This window comes from Haemaphysalis longicornis, unplaced genomic scaffold (assembly GCF_048455015.1).
Source record: "Haemaphysalis longicornis isolate Haplotype H1 unplaced genomic scaffold, Haemaphysalis longicornis Haplotype H1 scaffold_10, whole genome shotgun sequence".
NCBI classification, from domain to species: Eukaryota; Metazoa; Arthropoda; class Arachnida; order Ixodida; family Ixodidae; genus Haemaphysalis; species Haemaphysalis longicornis.
Window position 1 is genome coordinate 89335843 of NW_027526204.1, and position 16891 is coordinate 89352733.

Genomic DNA, 16891 nt, shown 5'->3' on the forward strand with positions numbered 1-16891 from the left:
GATCTGCGAAGAACGACGCGTTTTCACGCGCGTTTTATTCCCTCTCCGGCTGCGGTCAGGTACACGCGTGCAGGACCGGCTTCGGAGAGGGGAAAAAAAAAAAAAAACGCGCGCGGAAACGCGTCGTTCTCCGCATATGGGGATGACCAATCTGGCCGCTATATAGAGGACGAACAAACTATACCATGCGACGCTGGCACATTGCTGGGGTAGGAAGAAGCAACGATGCGGACATGAAAGAACTGGGGGAAAACAAAATTCGACGGGATTAAGAAGACGACGAGGAGGAGCCAATAAGGCGGAAGTTCATTGGAGGAACGGCTGGGTTACACACAGTCCCCGGGGGTTTATATACGGAGGCCGAGCGATTTTTTTTTTTATTCTCCGCGCGCGCGATCCGCGAACGCCAGCAGCGTGTAACGGTTCCATCGCCAGCGACGTCCGCTAAACTGCGCCTAATACTGGGTCCCGGAGCGAACGAATTATAGGGGGAAGCGGCGAAAGACGCAGTATTCGGGCCGGGAAAAAAAAAAGGATGTCAACCAAGGGTGCGTGGGTGGCGGTGATGGCTTCTGCGTATACAGCGGAACAAAAGAAATAAGAAAAAAGGACACACGAAGCAAGGCAGCGGCTGCAGTGACTCAGGCCGTATACAGACGGGAGCTCAAATACTACGAGGGATACAAAGACGTGGGAGAAAAACGGGGGGAAGAAGGGGGGGGGAGAATCTGGATGAGTTGGCAACGGCCCATACGCGCTTTTTTTCTCAGAACCTTTGATTGGGTAATGCGCGTATACGCTCGGAGTGGTGGGATAAATTTCCTAGACGAATGGGACGCGAGAACGAAGTATGAACCTTGAACAAATACAAGTTTCGGTTGCTTTCGTTTAAGAGGACCCCGTCATTCGGCCGTACGTGCACGTTGCAACGACCAATCATACCACCGAGCGACATTTACGAATCGAAATCGCACAGGATCTGCATTCCGGTTATCAGTTCCGCATTTGCGTTTACGCCTGCGTCCTGCTTGCGTCAAAAAACACCAGCCGGACCTCAGAAGTACAAAAATGATGTCGTAGACTTCAATTTTTTTTACGCCCCAAAGCTACACCTTGGCTATCTCTCTCTCTCTCTCTCTCTCTCTCTCTCTCTCTCTCTCTCTCTCTCTCTCTCTCTCTCTCTCTCTCTCTCTCTCTCTCTCTCTCTCTCTGTTTGCACCTTCGGCAGAAAAAGGCCCAGCAGGGCCGCCACTCGAACCCGCATCCTTGCACTCAGCAGCTAAACGCCTTAGCCGCTGAGCCAACCCGCGGCGGCTTTCAAATATTTCAGGCGACACAACCTAACATACCGGTTTAGCGGCACCACCGCTTAGTACGTGGTAGTTTTAAGCGGTAGACACATATATGCGTCCGAGCAATCCGACTTCCAGCGCGGCGCGGCAAAATATCTAGCAGGCTGGACGCGCACGGGAGCTGCCGATCCGCGCGTCTTCCCGTAGCAAAACCGGCTCTTGGAGCGGGAAAACACGCGCGCAGACGCGTCTTTTTGCTCATGTGTTTCGTCTAATTTAATTTGCCGTCGCGTAAGGGTTCTCCCGCAAAAAATCCTAACTTTCGACACTCATTACTGAGAAGGGATTGAAGGGATATGTAACAAGAGTTATTTTATTACGCACATTTATATACCTACAAATTTGGATTGTGAATACTGTGCAGACTGCAGAAATGGATACAAAGTGTGTACGGTTAGCCTGGTGTTGTTCTACAGTCGTATATAGAATTGTATAAGCTTTGAATTACACAAGCCGACAAACTGTAACAAACTGTTTTTGTAAACGTTTGCAATAGTTTTGTAACAGTTTTGTAACAAACTGTTTTTGTAACACACTGTTGTTTGTGCGATTGTGCTGCCCGAGGCCAGGGGCCCACTCAGGCGACTTTGAACGTCGCCTTTTGCCAAAGCCCCAGGACAACCTCTTTTTGTTGCCGAAATAAACAATTCAATTACCTAAGCTTCAAGCTTAAAATTAAGGAATCGCTGAATCAGATCGTAAAACAGCGCACAAAGAGAAAAGGGGACGTGAGAACGAAGGCGACGGGAGACAAAACACAACAATGAAGTGTGTGAGCTACATGCACCCGTTCCACGTGCGCATCCCCCAAGGAGACCGAAAAACCGGGTCGTTAAAGTACCGTCACGTGTACAGCGAACCGCGAACTATTTAGGGGCCACCGAAGCACGCGGACGACACCGTGGGCGCCGGCGAAAAACACTCATCGACCGTACACGCCGCCGAACGACCACGCTACCTCCACAGAGGCGAGCGCGTTCAACACGCCGCCACGGACACCTCTGCGGTGGTAATGACGAAAATGGACACGAAGACAAAAACGAACTTTGATCAATCTGAACGAACTAGCACTGGGTGACCAGTGCCCAAAGTACTGAAAAATCTTGGAACTACGCACTGCGACGACTATGGGCAGGAAAGACGCAATGTAGGACAGCAGTAAAAAAAAAAGCGGTCACCCGTGTGTCAAGTACACGTTAGCATTAAAGTGATACGGTCAATGGAACTAGACGGCCCACTACAACTGCCTAGTCATGTTTGTGAGGCGGTGGCTCAAGTTGGTGGCCGTCAATCGCACAAACAAGAATCTGTGACGCCATAGAAAAATTGCCGGGGAGTCGCCACTGCTTTATGCTTTCCCTAATATCTAGATAATTTGTTTGAAATTTTCGATAAAATTGGTGTCAATATTACCGCGACAAAGCGGTCCTTTTAATGAACCAAGTCGCAACAGACCGACCAGACCAACACGTCGATAACGATCATTACCCCACTAGGCGCGCCACCAGCTCAAATCGCGCGCTGCCAGACCGTCGTTAACGACTCGAACCCCGTCGGTCTGCCCCAAAACTACACGAAGGGCGTGGAGGGGGGCGGCGCAGGCCGCATCGAGTTTCCGTGTAAACACTCGCGCGCGCGCACAGCACCAAGCGGAAACTCGACCCTTTTGATCGCGTCAGAAAGGGGGTCAATCAAAAAAGAAAAAAAAAAGAATAAAAAAGGGGACCAAAACAAGAGGCGTCTACAGCTCTGACGGCCAGGACCGGGATCGAACGAATTTCACGCGCGAGGGACCGAAAGAAGCGCGAAGACAAGCAGCGAAACGCACACACGAACTACTACTATCCGCCTCTTAGCGGTCGTTCAGCGCGTTCGGACAGTTAGTTGGAGAGGGAGGTCGGAGGAGAGGCGGGGGGACATATGCATAACGCATAACCCGAGCGCCCCTACTTGTTCATCAGCGCGGCTGGCCCGGTTATGAATTATGTAAACGCGCACCGCCGTCTTCTCTTCCGCCTAAACCTCTTTTCTTTTTGTTCGCTTCCGGCCACATCTCAGGCGGAGGGGGTAAAGTAAAACGAAGGTATCAGCAAAAAGAGAAAACTCGTCAGAAAAAGCGAGAGGCCACGCCGAGCTGTCATTACAGCGTAGTGCTTCCGCGCGAGCACCGGAAACACGCATAATTATATTACACCACACCACGGCGGCGGAAAGGGAGCTACTGCGCAGGCACGCACCACTGTAGTGTAGTGTAGTACGCCGCCGTTTCGACCACCACGCGCGCGCGCCGGCTTATTTATGAAACACGTGTCAAGTGCAGCGGCGGCCGCGAGCGACTTGACCGCCGTTCCCGTCAGCGGCGTTATCGTTGTTCAACACGCCGGCTTGCTGCTCCCGAAAAGGGGGGAAGGGAGGAATATGTAAAAGCTTCTTGAATAACTCAGTACGAGGCATCGTTTCTCTGAACGAAGAATTATACATCTGACCAGGGGACATACAAGACGGCGAATCCAGCCCTTCGCACCCCGAGGCGCCCAAACGTATACACCTCTCCCCGTTTCGGGGTATACCGCGAACGAACTGTTGTTACCTCCGCACAACATCCCAGTATCGAATAAACACTTCATATTCATCCCCGTCATCATCACATCTACAGAAGGACGAAGGCATCTGCTACAGACGCTAAGGCTAATCGAATTGTGTAGAATCCGATAATAGAGAGTTTTCGTGTACGTAGTTGCCGTGTTGAACGGGACCCGTCTGGGCACTTGTGCATTCGTCGCGGTAGGGGGTTGGTTCCGCGGGCCGGCCCTCGCCATGCCCGCGCATTCGCCATGGTGGGGTGCGCCTTCTCTCCCTTCCTCCTCGTCCTTCCACGCGCGCATGCGCAGTCGGGTCCCGGTAATCACGGCAACTACGTACACGACGGAACAGGCGGACTGCTAAAACTCTCTAACATCAATCTCACGGCAGGGAGTGCCGCCCGGGCGCACGTGATGCCGTTCTCGAAAACAGCGAAACCATAGTGGCACATACCGCTGATGGCAAAGCTTGATAAAACGGCAACTCGTACAAATGTAAACAGCAGCTGCCAGTTTTAATCAGTAACTGCAACTGAAGCTGAAATTCACTCCCCCCTGTGCATAGTGCAATCCCTTGTTTTTGTTTTTTGTTGTTGTTTTTTTTTGGGGGGGGGGGGGTTAAACATTTACCAAGTGCTTAAAAGAAGTTTGGGCTGTGGCGCTAAGCCTTGGCATGATACATGTGAAACGCACGCAACACTTGTGACTTACACCAACTGGTGCGTCCTAGTGATACCACTGTGCTTTCTTGTTGCCGAATTCTTCCCGCTCGTTTTTTACAGCGAGGCTCTACCCCCCAAACGGTTTCATCTCCGTGGGCAAAAACGCGCACTAAAAAACACACCGGGACATTCGTTTTCCAACGCCTCGCGCTAGAACGCTTCTAGCTTCAAGGACACGAGACTTTTACAGCAAAGCTGTATACCTGGTCAGAGAAGTCGAGCTTAGTGTCAGTAGATAAGGTATTAGAGTACCGCCACTGAAGCACGAAAGTCAGTAACGGCGGCCATTTTTGTCGTTCACCAGTGTTGCGAGATTGCCGCATCTACGCCCTCGCCGCTAACTTTGACCGCGTCGTCTTTGTTAAAACAACACTATAGCGAAGATGCAGCGAAACGGGATCTTTGGACACACTTCTGCAGCTGAAATGCGGTTACACGCGTATCTTTGATTCGCATTCGAAACGACGTCAGTCGCGCGCGCAGCCGCAGAGCAGGGAGGAGGACAAGCTAAGCCTACCAGAGCTGACCGACTAAATCGCAGAAACGACAAAATGGCGGCAACACTGAACCGTCGCAGTGTAAACAAATGTCGCGTAATGCGAACTGACCAGCAATCATGGCTTCTGCACCCGAAGTTCTGCACCCCTCAAGCCCGCCGAGACGACGAGAAACATTTCATACACTCCTCCATCACCATTTGTAGTGGTTACAACAGCCTTGATTGACATCAACTTTGGCAGGACGAGATGGCGACCAATTTTTTTTAACAGCGAAGCTGTTTAGCAAATCGTTATTTTTCGTGTCCGCAGTCAGAAATACCAAGAAATTGCCGAGCGCGCACACGTGAGTGCGGGCTTTGCGGCGCCCGCCCGGCATAAAACCAAGAAAACGCCTAACAAAACCAAGAAAACGCCCAGCGCACGCGTGCCTCGCGACGACCGCCCAGCGTCCCTTGGCAACGTTTGTCAAGCCAGGCATACCTCTTTAGAGAGATGGGCCAAGATTGGGGAAAAAAAAAAAAAACCAGCGTTCACCATAATCGTGGCAAAACTTGCTCGGAACAAGAAAGACTCCGACATTCGCCGTAATAAGGGCAGCACTTGCTCAGAACGAAAAAGACACGTCATAGCGGACGCCCCTCCAAGGCGACCTCCAATAATATTCACTTCAAAAAAAAAAAAAAGTGAAATAAGGCCACACTTATTGCACCAATGATGGATTAAAGGTCGTTGCGGCAGCGAAAAAGAAGCAAATCGACTGCAATCGTTGCGTACAGCTTCGCTACCTTCAAGGCTTACGCGTTAGTATGAGCTTCCTTCTTTTTTTTTTTCTTCTCATTCCCGCTGTCTCTAGGTGTTTCATTAGCAATAGCAGCCATTTTTTTTTTCTCTTCTTATTTTTCTTCACTTCTGCCACACCCAGGAATGAAGCACTGTACACATCCTTGGTGCCACAGAGGGACGTTGACTGCTTCCTTGACACAACGCATACATGCTCGCTTGGCGACCAACTCCAATCCAATCCAATCAATATAAACGCTCACCCCACAGCGTGCAGCGCAATTGATGATGGTGATGATGATTGCGTTTAATGGCGCAAGGGCTTCGAGGCCAAAGAGCGCCAAAAAAGTGTTGTGTCTCAGGTGCTATACGCTGCATGCTTTCGCTAAAAGGTGCTTATGTAAAATTCGTGTATAAGCCCTGATTGTCAGTAAAAAATGAATAAAACTACTTGAGAGCGTTGAAGAAGATTCGGGCTAAAAATCAGGGTGCCTCGGGGAGAGTTTTTGTCAAGCAAAAAAAGGATGAGGCCCCTGAGTGTGACGGAAAAGTACCTCAGCAGTGCCCTCATTACTGACGGACAACCTATGGTCATGCGCGATAGGAATTTTCCTTAAAAAATCAACCTCAGCCAGGTAGTCTAAAACTTTTTCGTGACTGATTATTCCTTCATCAGAGAGAAAGTGTGCCGGGTACAGTGGTATGTGTTGTATGTACAGATTAGCGAAATGGCTGTCTTTTGTGTTTCGAGTACCTACATTCAACTAGAATATGGAGTACAGAGAGAAATCCTCCACAATTATCACATCTTGGCCGTGGTGTTCCGTTCAAAAGGTATCCATGCGTGCCATGTGTGTGCCCTATTCTTAAACGACAAAGAGCAACTTCTACAGATCTGTGTAGCTTTTTTTTTCTTTTAGGTGCCCGCCTATTTGTGGTTCAATTGCATGAAGTTTATTTTCTGTCTGTGTGTCCCAGTGTTTCTGCCAGAGTTCCCGGAGTTTTCTTTTACTGAGCGATTTGAGATCGCAGTAAGGCACTGGCAGAATGTCCACATTGCTACGATGAGCAGCAGCAGCTGCCTACCTCTCAGCAGCCTCATTTCCCGCTATTCCACAATGGCCAGGAACCCAGCAGACTATGATTTCGAGCCCCATCGAGTATGCTGACATGATAGTTGTTAATGAGCGAGTTGAACACTGCATTCTTTCGGGACTTCGCTAACGATAGGGCTGTCACTACACCTAGTGAATCAATGCATATGACTGAGCAAACTATATTATTTTGTACTACGTGTTCTACATACACCTGCTAAAATGCTGGTGTCAGGGTTAGCGCAATTCAGCAACTACGGCGTCCACGGCAAGGCGCACGCATCACCTACGAACGACGATGTCTACAGCAGCGCCGCGCCCATTCAGTCGAAGAGCCGGACCACAAATGGCCGCCAATCGACCTTGCCCTCCCCCCATTTTGTCGATGATCGAGCACCGTCTGCAACACTCGCCTGAGACATCCTCCACGCTCCCCGAAAGCTACCAATACGAGGGCCCAACCGTCACAGCTACAGTGCTCCAAAAGCACTGTAGTCGCTGTAGTTGCAGCCCACTAGTCACGCATCCACTGCAGCTCCACTGCGATGACGTCACGGATAAATGACGTCCCTTCCGGTTGTCTTTTCACGACTTCCGCGGCCTCTTGTGCACCAACCACTACGGAGCCACGTGATATCGTCGCCTGCGGCCGCCGATTCCGCCGTCTAAAAGGTCAGCTCTGTCGCAGAAGCGCTTTTGCGCAACCTTCCGGCGAAGTGAACACCTTCCCGGGAAAAAGAACTCGGGTGGTGTCCGCGCGGGCCCGGGGCTTTTATTCCCAGGGTGCATAGCGTGTCAGCAGCGGCGGCGCGGCCACGTGACCAGAAACGAGGCCAAGAAGAGGCGTAACCGCACAGCGCCCTCCAGGCTCGTCTACGCCTCCTTCCCCGCACATGGGTGTGGTGCCCCTATATATGTTACCGCACGTTGCGGCTCCCGCTGCCGCCTCACGAGGGACCGGGTCACGTTCGACGACCCGCCGCGGTAAGTGGGGTAACGAGATCCCCGGTAAGCAAAAAGGCGGGGGAAAAAATGTCAGGACTTTTTTTTTGCATCATTGTTTCACTGCGGAGTACTGGACTCGGTATAGTGAATGAATGGCGTCCACCGGTGTGAGGGACAGTGACGGTACGCCACGCCGCACCCCATTAGAGAGATTTAGCATAGCGGCTAGCGTACGCTAACGATACGGCGGCGGGTAAGTGGGGTGCGCGCGCGCGCGGGGAGGTCGAGGAGGTCGCCCCTCTGCGGAACGAATGCGCGGGCTTAGCGACGCACTGGCGCCCGTCCCCGCGGAACGACGCACCTGCCGAGCCGGGCCTCGCTACCCGCCGCCGTAGCGTTAGCTCACGCTAGCCGCTATGCTTTTAGCCGCTAACGCTACGGCGGCGGGTAGCGAGGCCCGGCTCGGCAGGTGCACAGTCGTTCCAGTAGGGTGGATTAGTTCCGCGGGCCGGCCTCCTAAGCCATGCCCGCGCATTCGCTCTACTGAGGGGCAACGTCTTCGCACTCCTCGCGCGCGCCTGCGCAGTCGGGTCCCGGTAACCCGTGACCGCTGTTGCGAGAGCCTCCGGTAGCCGCTATTCTTGCAGGTTTACAGGTGTGCTGCTTGAGGGTCATTTACTACCACCCGCTGCACAATGAAACAGTTTACTACATTAAAATTAACTAGTTCAGTTCGCTGATGGAGAGTACTTTTTCATGCGATGTTATGCCACGGTGACGTCTTGTGTTCTTCTTCCGTTTTTGGTCCACATCTACAGAAGAATTGCATTGAACACTGGGCTGCAGATCGTCCACCAATATGTTTGTAATAAGCCAGCAACTCAGCTGCTTACATCATTACCCTCTATTTTTATGCCATTTTTTTTCCACACCAGAGAACCGCACATCTCGTGAGTTGTAACACTCGCACTGGATTAAGGATATCGTTTACACGAAACCAACAGCTCTGTTACAGCCACGCACTGTCTGCCATGTTCACACATCAAGGCCCCCTACACCTAGGCAGAACAAGTCCTATGCTAATCATGAATCGAAATGCACCCTCGGTGCTGTGCAGCCAAAGGTGCTATCTTGGACCCTTTCAAGAACAAGACCACACCCGGTGCGGTGGCCCAGTGGCTAAGGCGTTGTGCTGCTGAGCACAAGGACGCGGGTTAGATTTTTGGATGCAGTGGCCACTTTTCTGATTGCAGTGAAAAGCAAAAACGCCCAAGTGTACGAGATTTCGGCGCACAATAAAGATCCCCAGGTGGTCAAAATCAATTCGAAGCCCGCCACTACGGCGCGCCTCATCGCCCGCGCTGCGTCGGGGCGTTAAACCCTACAATCACTCAAGAAGAACAAGACCGCGACTCCATGCGAACAAACTAACCGGAGGCTCTGTCGCTCAATCATCTAACTAACGACCGTGCCTGCAAATCCTGAACAGCCTGTCAAGAACCAGCTAACGCGCAGACTTTCTGCCTCCTTGCAAAAGCACTTGCATGCAGAACAGGAGCTAAAAGAGCCAGCCACTTACCCACCGAAGCAGCTCCACAGGCAGGCTCCGAAGCGTCGTTCCCTGACAGCGGCGGCTTCGTTCAATTCGCGAGCGTATCCACAGGTGATGGCCACACAAGAACGGACGCAGACTCGGTGGCTTCGTCGCAGGTACGAGTTAGACACACTAGCTGGTCACCGTCCCACAAAAAGGGCCACAGCTAAGCCGTCCGGTGGCCAAAGCCACGTATGCTGTACTAAGCGCCCGGCTTCGACGACAAACTGTGCCGTCTCGAACCCATCACGAGGCAGGGACGACCGAGAGAAATAAGCGGGCAGGCAGGAGAAACAAAGGCAGCAGCACAGAGTGTGAGTTAAAGGAAAGAGAGAAGGGTCTGGTTGGAGAGCGTAAACGAGGGGATCAAAAAGCGGGGAAAGTACAGAACTGGCACCAGAAGTGTTGCACAGTCCAGCGGCCGACACGCAGTGCTCACAGAATAAACCGCGTCGCAGGACTGCATGCAAGCCTCGATGAGAAAAGGGGAAAGGTGAGAAAGCTAGAGAGGGGGTAAAACCGGGGAAGGGGCGGAGAGGAGACGCAACACGAAAAAGGAGTTGAGCAACTGCGAGAGGCGGTGCGTGCGTAAAATTAAGTCCCGCAGCGTACGGAAGCCTCTGCGTTATCGGGCGAGGCTTCGGGTTTAGCGGGCGACGGCGAGAAAACGTGGCTACACCCCTCCTGACATTTGCCCGGACGGCTCACTGCGGGCAGCCCGTTACAGTAATTAGCCCACACTTAAAACGAGCACAGGGAACCTTTTAAACGCACCGCCACTTGCGGCACAGCACCACCGTCGCTCCCCTCACTCCCAAACCAGACAATGGGGAGAAAAAAGAAAGAAACAGTCAGGGGACGACAAAGAGAACTGAAATTATGCAAACGAGGAGCATTTCTGGAGTAATGAAGAGGGTTCATTAGAGAAACACCTTCATCCCCACTGTGTACTCCCTTCCCTAACACGAAAGAGGGCTGGCTGACTGCAAAGAACAACAATGAAAGGAAAAGGGCAAAGCTGTGTGAAGGGTTGCAGAAAGAGGTTGCGGAAATATGGGGAAAGAGCAAAAGCCACTTTTAGGGAACATGCAGACAATTCGTCGCAGAACAGACGTGCCGGCGGTGACGGCGAAACAAGGGCAAAAGAAGCACTCCGTTGACAATGGGGCAACAGAAGAATAGGGAAATGGAGGGAAGCAGGAAGATGGTAAAAAACAATACAGGGAAGGAAAAGGGGTCAGTGGGAGTGCCCCTCCCCTGAACCGGGAAAATAAGGGGGGGAGGGGAAAGGTCATTCCGGCCCCGCAGACACAGAGAAGGATGGCCGCTTGAACGTGAGCCGTGGCTCGGTGCGGGACACACCCGCGAAACGGCCAATTTATACGGTCGCACCGTCCCCTCCATCCCTTCCCAGGCCACTGTGAAATGGGACAAGTCATGGCAAAAGGGTGGGGATTTGGCAGCAAAAAAAGGAAAAGAAAAAAAAGAAAGGGGACACTATTGCAAAAGGAGGTCCCGTTTCAAGTGGAAATGGCGGCAGTGCACTTCGTATGTCACTGTCGATGAACCGTGATGGAAAGGTTGTGTGTCATGCTCTTGAAGAGTCTGGTTTGTATATTTACTCTGCCTCAGTGCTTTTGATGCTACGTGCGTCATGTGTAGAGTGTCCCCACCCATTTCTATTCCTACCATAGCCACGTTTTTATTGAAGAGAGCTCAGTCACCGAACAACCCAGGCTGGTAGCTTAAAGATGTTGCGACTCAAAACTATCCAATACAAAGCTAGAGAGGAGGTAACTGCATCAGACATGTGGAACGCGCCTCTTGCGGTTCTTTTTGCACAAGTGATAAATAGGTGCTCTATCCTTTAAAACACATCTATTCTAATTTCTGAGATTGATGTCTCGATTGATGTGTTAAACCAATTCGATTTGATTTTTAAGACTGAGACTGGTTTGTCATGGAAATTAATTTTGCCCCCACCAAAGTATGCTTCATGCAAATACCTCCTGAAGAGACAGTAAATGCTGACTATTACTTTTTTTCAGCAAGAATGAAGAATTTTTATATAGGTCCTGGAGGATATAAAGTGGTCACTGTCGACCCATACAATGCAGTAGTATTTATAAACATGGCATACTGCTCTGCTGATGCTTGCTCTTAGCCCTTCGTGTTCTGTTGAGAACGCGCTCCTTTTGCACGCCATACTGTTTCATACAACAATACTTGGGGAGGAGTTGGGTGCTAGGCAACGTGAACTCCAATACTATGGCAACCACTTTATCATGGGAGCCACGGGCAGTGGTGGATTCATTTTGACAAGGCTCAAAGCATTTTTACGGTTGCAGAAATAACATTTGCAAGTAAAGCACTTATTATACAATTCGTTGTTTACAAAGTATACTGTACAAGAAAGCTTTTCAGTAGAAACAGGTCACGAGTGAAATCGAACAGTGCGGTTAGGCAAAAAGCAGATGTACGGAGTACATACACCTTTAGCTGCCAAATACAGTGGAAACGGGGGACTTTTCAAAACAACCCCATCGTTCAGAAAAAAAAAGAGCACACATTTCTGAACGCTCTTTCTTTCCAAAAGCGCCGCTTGCAACCAACATTGACAATGGCTGCCAACCAAAACCCTGACGATTGCAAAACTGGCCGAGCAATCCAATTGGCAGCCCTTTTTGTACGACACCAAGTGCCAGTCCGAATCCACCCTTGCCCATCTCCCCCACCACAGCGCCATATTCCTCTCTGGGTATTCATTGCATGAAAGCCTACGGTGCACTCTGTCAGCTGCTCAAGAGGTCGACAGCAATGGTTGGCTCACCTAAGGGTTCTTCCGTTTCCCTGTGCCACCTGGCGCCATGGGGGCGGGACTTCATTGGGGGGCGTCGTGGCGGGGCCCAACTCCCAGGGCCCGGGGCCTCCTGTGCGGCATGTGGCGCCACCTGGGTAGCGAGACGGCGAAACAAACGCAGAGGAAAGGAGTTAAAACGGCCAACAGCACCGAAAATTTCGACCTCTTGAAAACCCCATCTCCATATAGCGCTCCCAAAAAGACTGCAAGGTACAAAATATAACCGCTGAAACACGCACACGCAAGGCACAAACAACCGGCGAAAATAGGCAATTCACGAAACTGAGAAGAGTGTGGCGATTAGAGCTAGGCTGAAGCGACGTTGCAACCAGCGAATGAGCGGCTGGCCGGTCAGATCAAGCCTTCCAGCAACTACTTCACACATGCGCAAGACATAGAAGTGTGCCCAGCAGAGCGCCCAACCAGTTCTCCTGGCTGGTTTGCGAACGAAGCAGATGGCCGGCCCGAATGTCGCTTCCCCTTCACGGCTGTTTGCGCAATCCGCTGGCAGTACGGAGCTGTTTTAAACGCTTCGGCCGCCTAACTGACCTGTCGCGACGACACACGACTGGACGTCTGTAATGGAGCCTCTCGTTCCATTTGACCGCATCACTTGAATGCTAACGTGCAGTTAGCGCACTGAAAATTATGTTTTATTGTTGGCCCGTATGACGTCACTCTTGCTCATACCATGTCACTGTGGTGCAAAATTTGAAAGTTTTTAAATACTTCTTGCTTATTTTTTTGTTAAAAAGCATCTTTTGTGGCTGAAATGGAGCTGAGTGAGATACTGAATCCTAGTTCTTTCAAATTACACGAAGTTGTATTTTCTCTTCATGATTCCTTTAAAGTGCACGCAAGCTTTTGCACATCTTTGGCGCTGTGAACAGTAGCAAACAATTGCGGTGAAGAACGCTGAAGGCATGCCCTTTTTCCCAGCACTGTCACAGAAGAAATGACGTGCCACAGCATGCGTCATGCAATAAATTTTCACCACACAAATGGTGATGACAAATTGTGCGCTGCCCCACAGGGTGATGCTGCCCTTTTGCTGCTGACGAGTTTGGAATTCAGGCCCAAACGTCCTGCCAGATTACCACTTAACTGACGGCAATCACACTGAAAACATTTTCTTAAACTTGCAGTCAATATATACAACATCTACAACCGGTCAAGTGTCTGTACTCAATAAGCATTAACTAGCTGCATATAAAAAAAACAATGCACAAAGCTTTGTTCCGAAAAAACCATAACATGAGCCATCGAAAAATCTAGTGATTTTCCAATCCATTAAAAATCATGCCACTTGATTTTTCTTTCAGTGACAAGAAGTGTGTTGAAGAGCCTGAAAAAAGAAAAACTGCCCTGGCTCATCATCGTACCCTTGGCAGCTCCGCTGCCATGCAATATGGTGAAGGGATTAAAAGTTCAAACTGGCACTTTACTTATTTGCTGACGCCACGTCTGAGTTATGATGCTAGCTATAGAAAGAGAATAAACATAGTGGATGACTCAAGATCGACTTAAACCTTGCAAGATCCTTCGAAATGCCCCCAAACATCATCCACGTTTGTTGGTTCCTTTTCTTCCATTAGCAACAGAAATGCAGCCACCACAGTTGGGAATCAAACAAATGAACTTGGACCCAGCAGCAAAGATGACTCCGTCTTCTTCAGTTTTACATTATTAATAACAAATATTATAAAGTGTGCATGGATAGTTAAATTATTTATATTATGTAGTAATTTATAGAATTTATTTATACGCATAGTAATTTATAGAAAGGGGTCCCAGAGTTCGGCACTGTCGTGGGATACTTGCGATACAATGCATAAAAAATATGATGGCCAGAACAAAAAAAAAAAAAAACAAGATTTTAGGCAGTAACAAACAGAAGTCAATAAACATAAGAAAACTGCACACACAAAAGAAGGGCAGTCAGCGAAAAGTTTTTCGCAATGGTCAGGGGTGAAAATAGTTAACTACACACAAGTAAACAAGGATTTATAACGTATTAAAGCACAAAACACCGACAGCAAGGTACAACATTGTCGCTTCACGAGCTAGCTGCCCCATTTGAGCATTCAACAGTAATAAGGCACAGCTCAGGTTTCATTGCTGCCACCGCGAACATAAAATAAGCTGCCAGAATCTCGTATCTTTCTAATGTAATTATTCAATAACTCAAACATTTTCCCACTTGCAACCACCCACTCAATTGCTCCTCCTCCCCTGTTTTGGGCTTTCTGGCTTGGCCTTGTGAAGCCTCACAACATTTTTCTACAACGCATTGCAGCGAGAATGGGATCTTTTTTATTCCATACATCATTTGCATCGCTTCGCATGCTATAGTTTTCCACAGACCTCTTTTCCCTCGATTCACAACGTCCCCACTATACCGCCAATAAATGTGTTTATTCAAACACGCACGCATGCAACCAAATTGTTTTTTTAGCATCATTCGATGAATGGATGCCCATCTAAGCCCTGCTTGCAGGTTCCAACAACATTGATTCATATGATGCTGCCCTAAGTTGTGCCAAAAGAGAAAAAAAGCAGGAACCTCACGCAATAGCAACAGAAGAAAAGAGAACTTCCTCAAATCATCAGGACTGACAAACGGGTCACTTGCACCTCTCAGGAAGTGACTCGTAGGCCGCTTATTCACGCTGCCGACACCATCATCCCAAAAGGTTACAGCCGACACAAGCCATCACAGATGGCAGGCCGGCGAAGGTACGCGCGCGAAGAAATCAAAGAGAAACGAAAAGGGAGGATACGTCTGGAGGCCAATGAGAGTGGATCTATTTTGGTACCGCTCCCCCCTAACTGAACCATTGTTTGTTTTCACCGCCACGCCCCGAGGCAAGGATGCGGGAGTGCCAAGCGCCACGAGGGGAAAAAAAATAGCTTGAAAACGGCATCGGTAATGTGGAACAGCGATATCGATTCCACGTGGCCAACAAAAAGGGCCCCCAAGCACTGCAGTCGTTGCCGCTATGCCAGGATGGGCGTGGAGAGAAAAAAAAACAGGCAGACCGGAAGGGTGCACGCTTGAAAGAGCTTAGAGATGACCAGGTTTTCAAGGGCCCATAAAACAACGTACAACTTTGTTCCGTTTGAAAGAACTAGCTTTGGTAACTCACTCAGCTCCATTTCAGCCACGAAAGACGTTTCTGCAGCCAAAAAAAAAATGCACGGAATATTGAAATACTTTAAAATTTCTTGCTCCAGTGACACATTCTGGGCAGGAGTGGTGTAATATGGTTATCAGGTTATCAGTTTGTTAACTGCATTTGTTAATTGCAGGCAGCCAGGCAAGCCACCGCCAATCACACAAACAGAACTGTGTGGTGTCACACAGACATCGCCAGAAAGTAGCTGGAAAGTCGCCACTGCTTCATCTGTTCCCCTTGATACTTCCGTTATCTGTTTGATAAAAGTGGCGTCATTGTTATCAAGAGACAAAGCATTCTTTCTAATGAACCAAGCCTGCATCTTCTCTTCGTGAAATTACTTTAAAGCAGTGGGGCGTATGCTTCTGAATGAAGGTAGGAAAGCCCTAGTTCATTTCTGATTCTGCTGCGGAAACCCGCACGCCACAGACACAGTGCAATGGATCATTGTCGCATGCTGCACTTCGCCACTTCAAGTCAAGAAAGTGTAACAAAGTTTGTCTTGCAACAATGAAAAAGCCATTATCATCACCCCATTTACAAGGGTTTGACAAAATACCCCGTGAGGGTGGTCAAATTCTGTTTTGTGGTAAAGAAGCGCTGTTTGTGTCCCAGAAAGCATTCTTAGTTTGGTTGTGCCTACTCTTGTACAACCTCTTGAATTAACGTGATGGTTGGATGGTGTCTAAAAAAAGTCCTACGAGAAAATCCACAAAGCCCACACTTGTACTGGACGCGAGAAATCCCCCCCCCCCTTTTTTTTAAATACTAATCATAAATAATTACTAAGTGCCCTCTGTTCTTATTTCACTTTCATTTTTGTGGGTGTAATTCCCACCATATCTTCTTATGCATGTATGTTAGGGACATTAAGATCATTCTGCAAAAAGTATTTTTAAAAGCCTTTTGTTTGTGTGCAACAAATGACGACAAAGTTTAGTCAATGTGTTTAATGTTTTGCCTTCCAGATATGAAAACACAAATATTGTGCACGAAGACTGCTTGGTCCAGCACAGATACAAAAATGGGAGCCTAGTTCAGGAGCTACAAATGCGCGCTCTCAGGCAGAACAGCTATGTTGTTTAACAAAGCAAAGTTTGCTATTAATCGGAAGAAGACATCAACCAACAGGAATGCTGACTATACATACAAACACAGCAGACCAAGAAATTCAAACTCGCATAATTTTAATTTTCTTTGGCAAGTTCAAGCTGACGTCCAAATTTTGTTTCATCTGCTGTTTCTCCACCATGGTGGCTCAGTGGCTAATGCTAAATGATAAGCAC

The 16891-nt window shown here is 49.2% G+C and overlaps 1 protein-coding gene across 2 annotated transcripts in view; it reads right to left on the reverse strand.

Annotated features, from left to right (window-relative positions):
* Positions 1-16891, reverse strand: part of LOC144158887 (neurocalcin homolog) — a 98878-nt gene that overhangs the window by 66731 nt on the left and 15256 nt on the right. For both annotated transcript variants that reach the window (XM_077690070.1, XM_077690066.1), the window contains exon 2: positions 12400-12520. Coding sequence is in view for 1 of the 2 variants with exons in the window: in XM_077690066.1 (XP_077546192.1) it covers positions 12400-12454 (55 nt within the window). In the remaining variant the exon portion in view is untranslated. The remainder of the gene's footprint in view (positions 1-12399; positions 12521-16891) is intronic.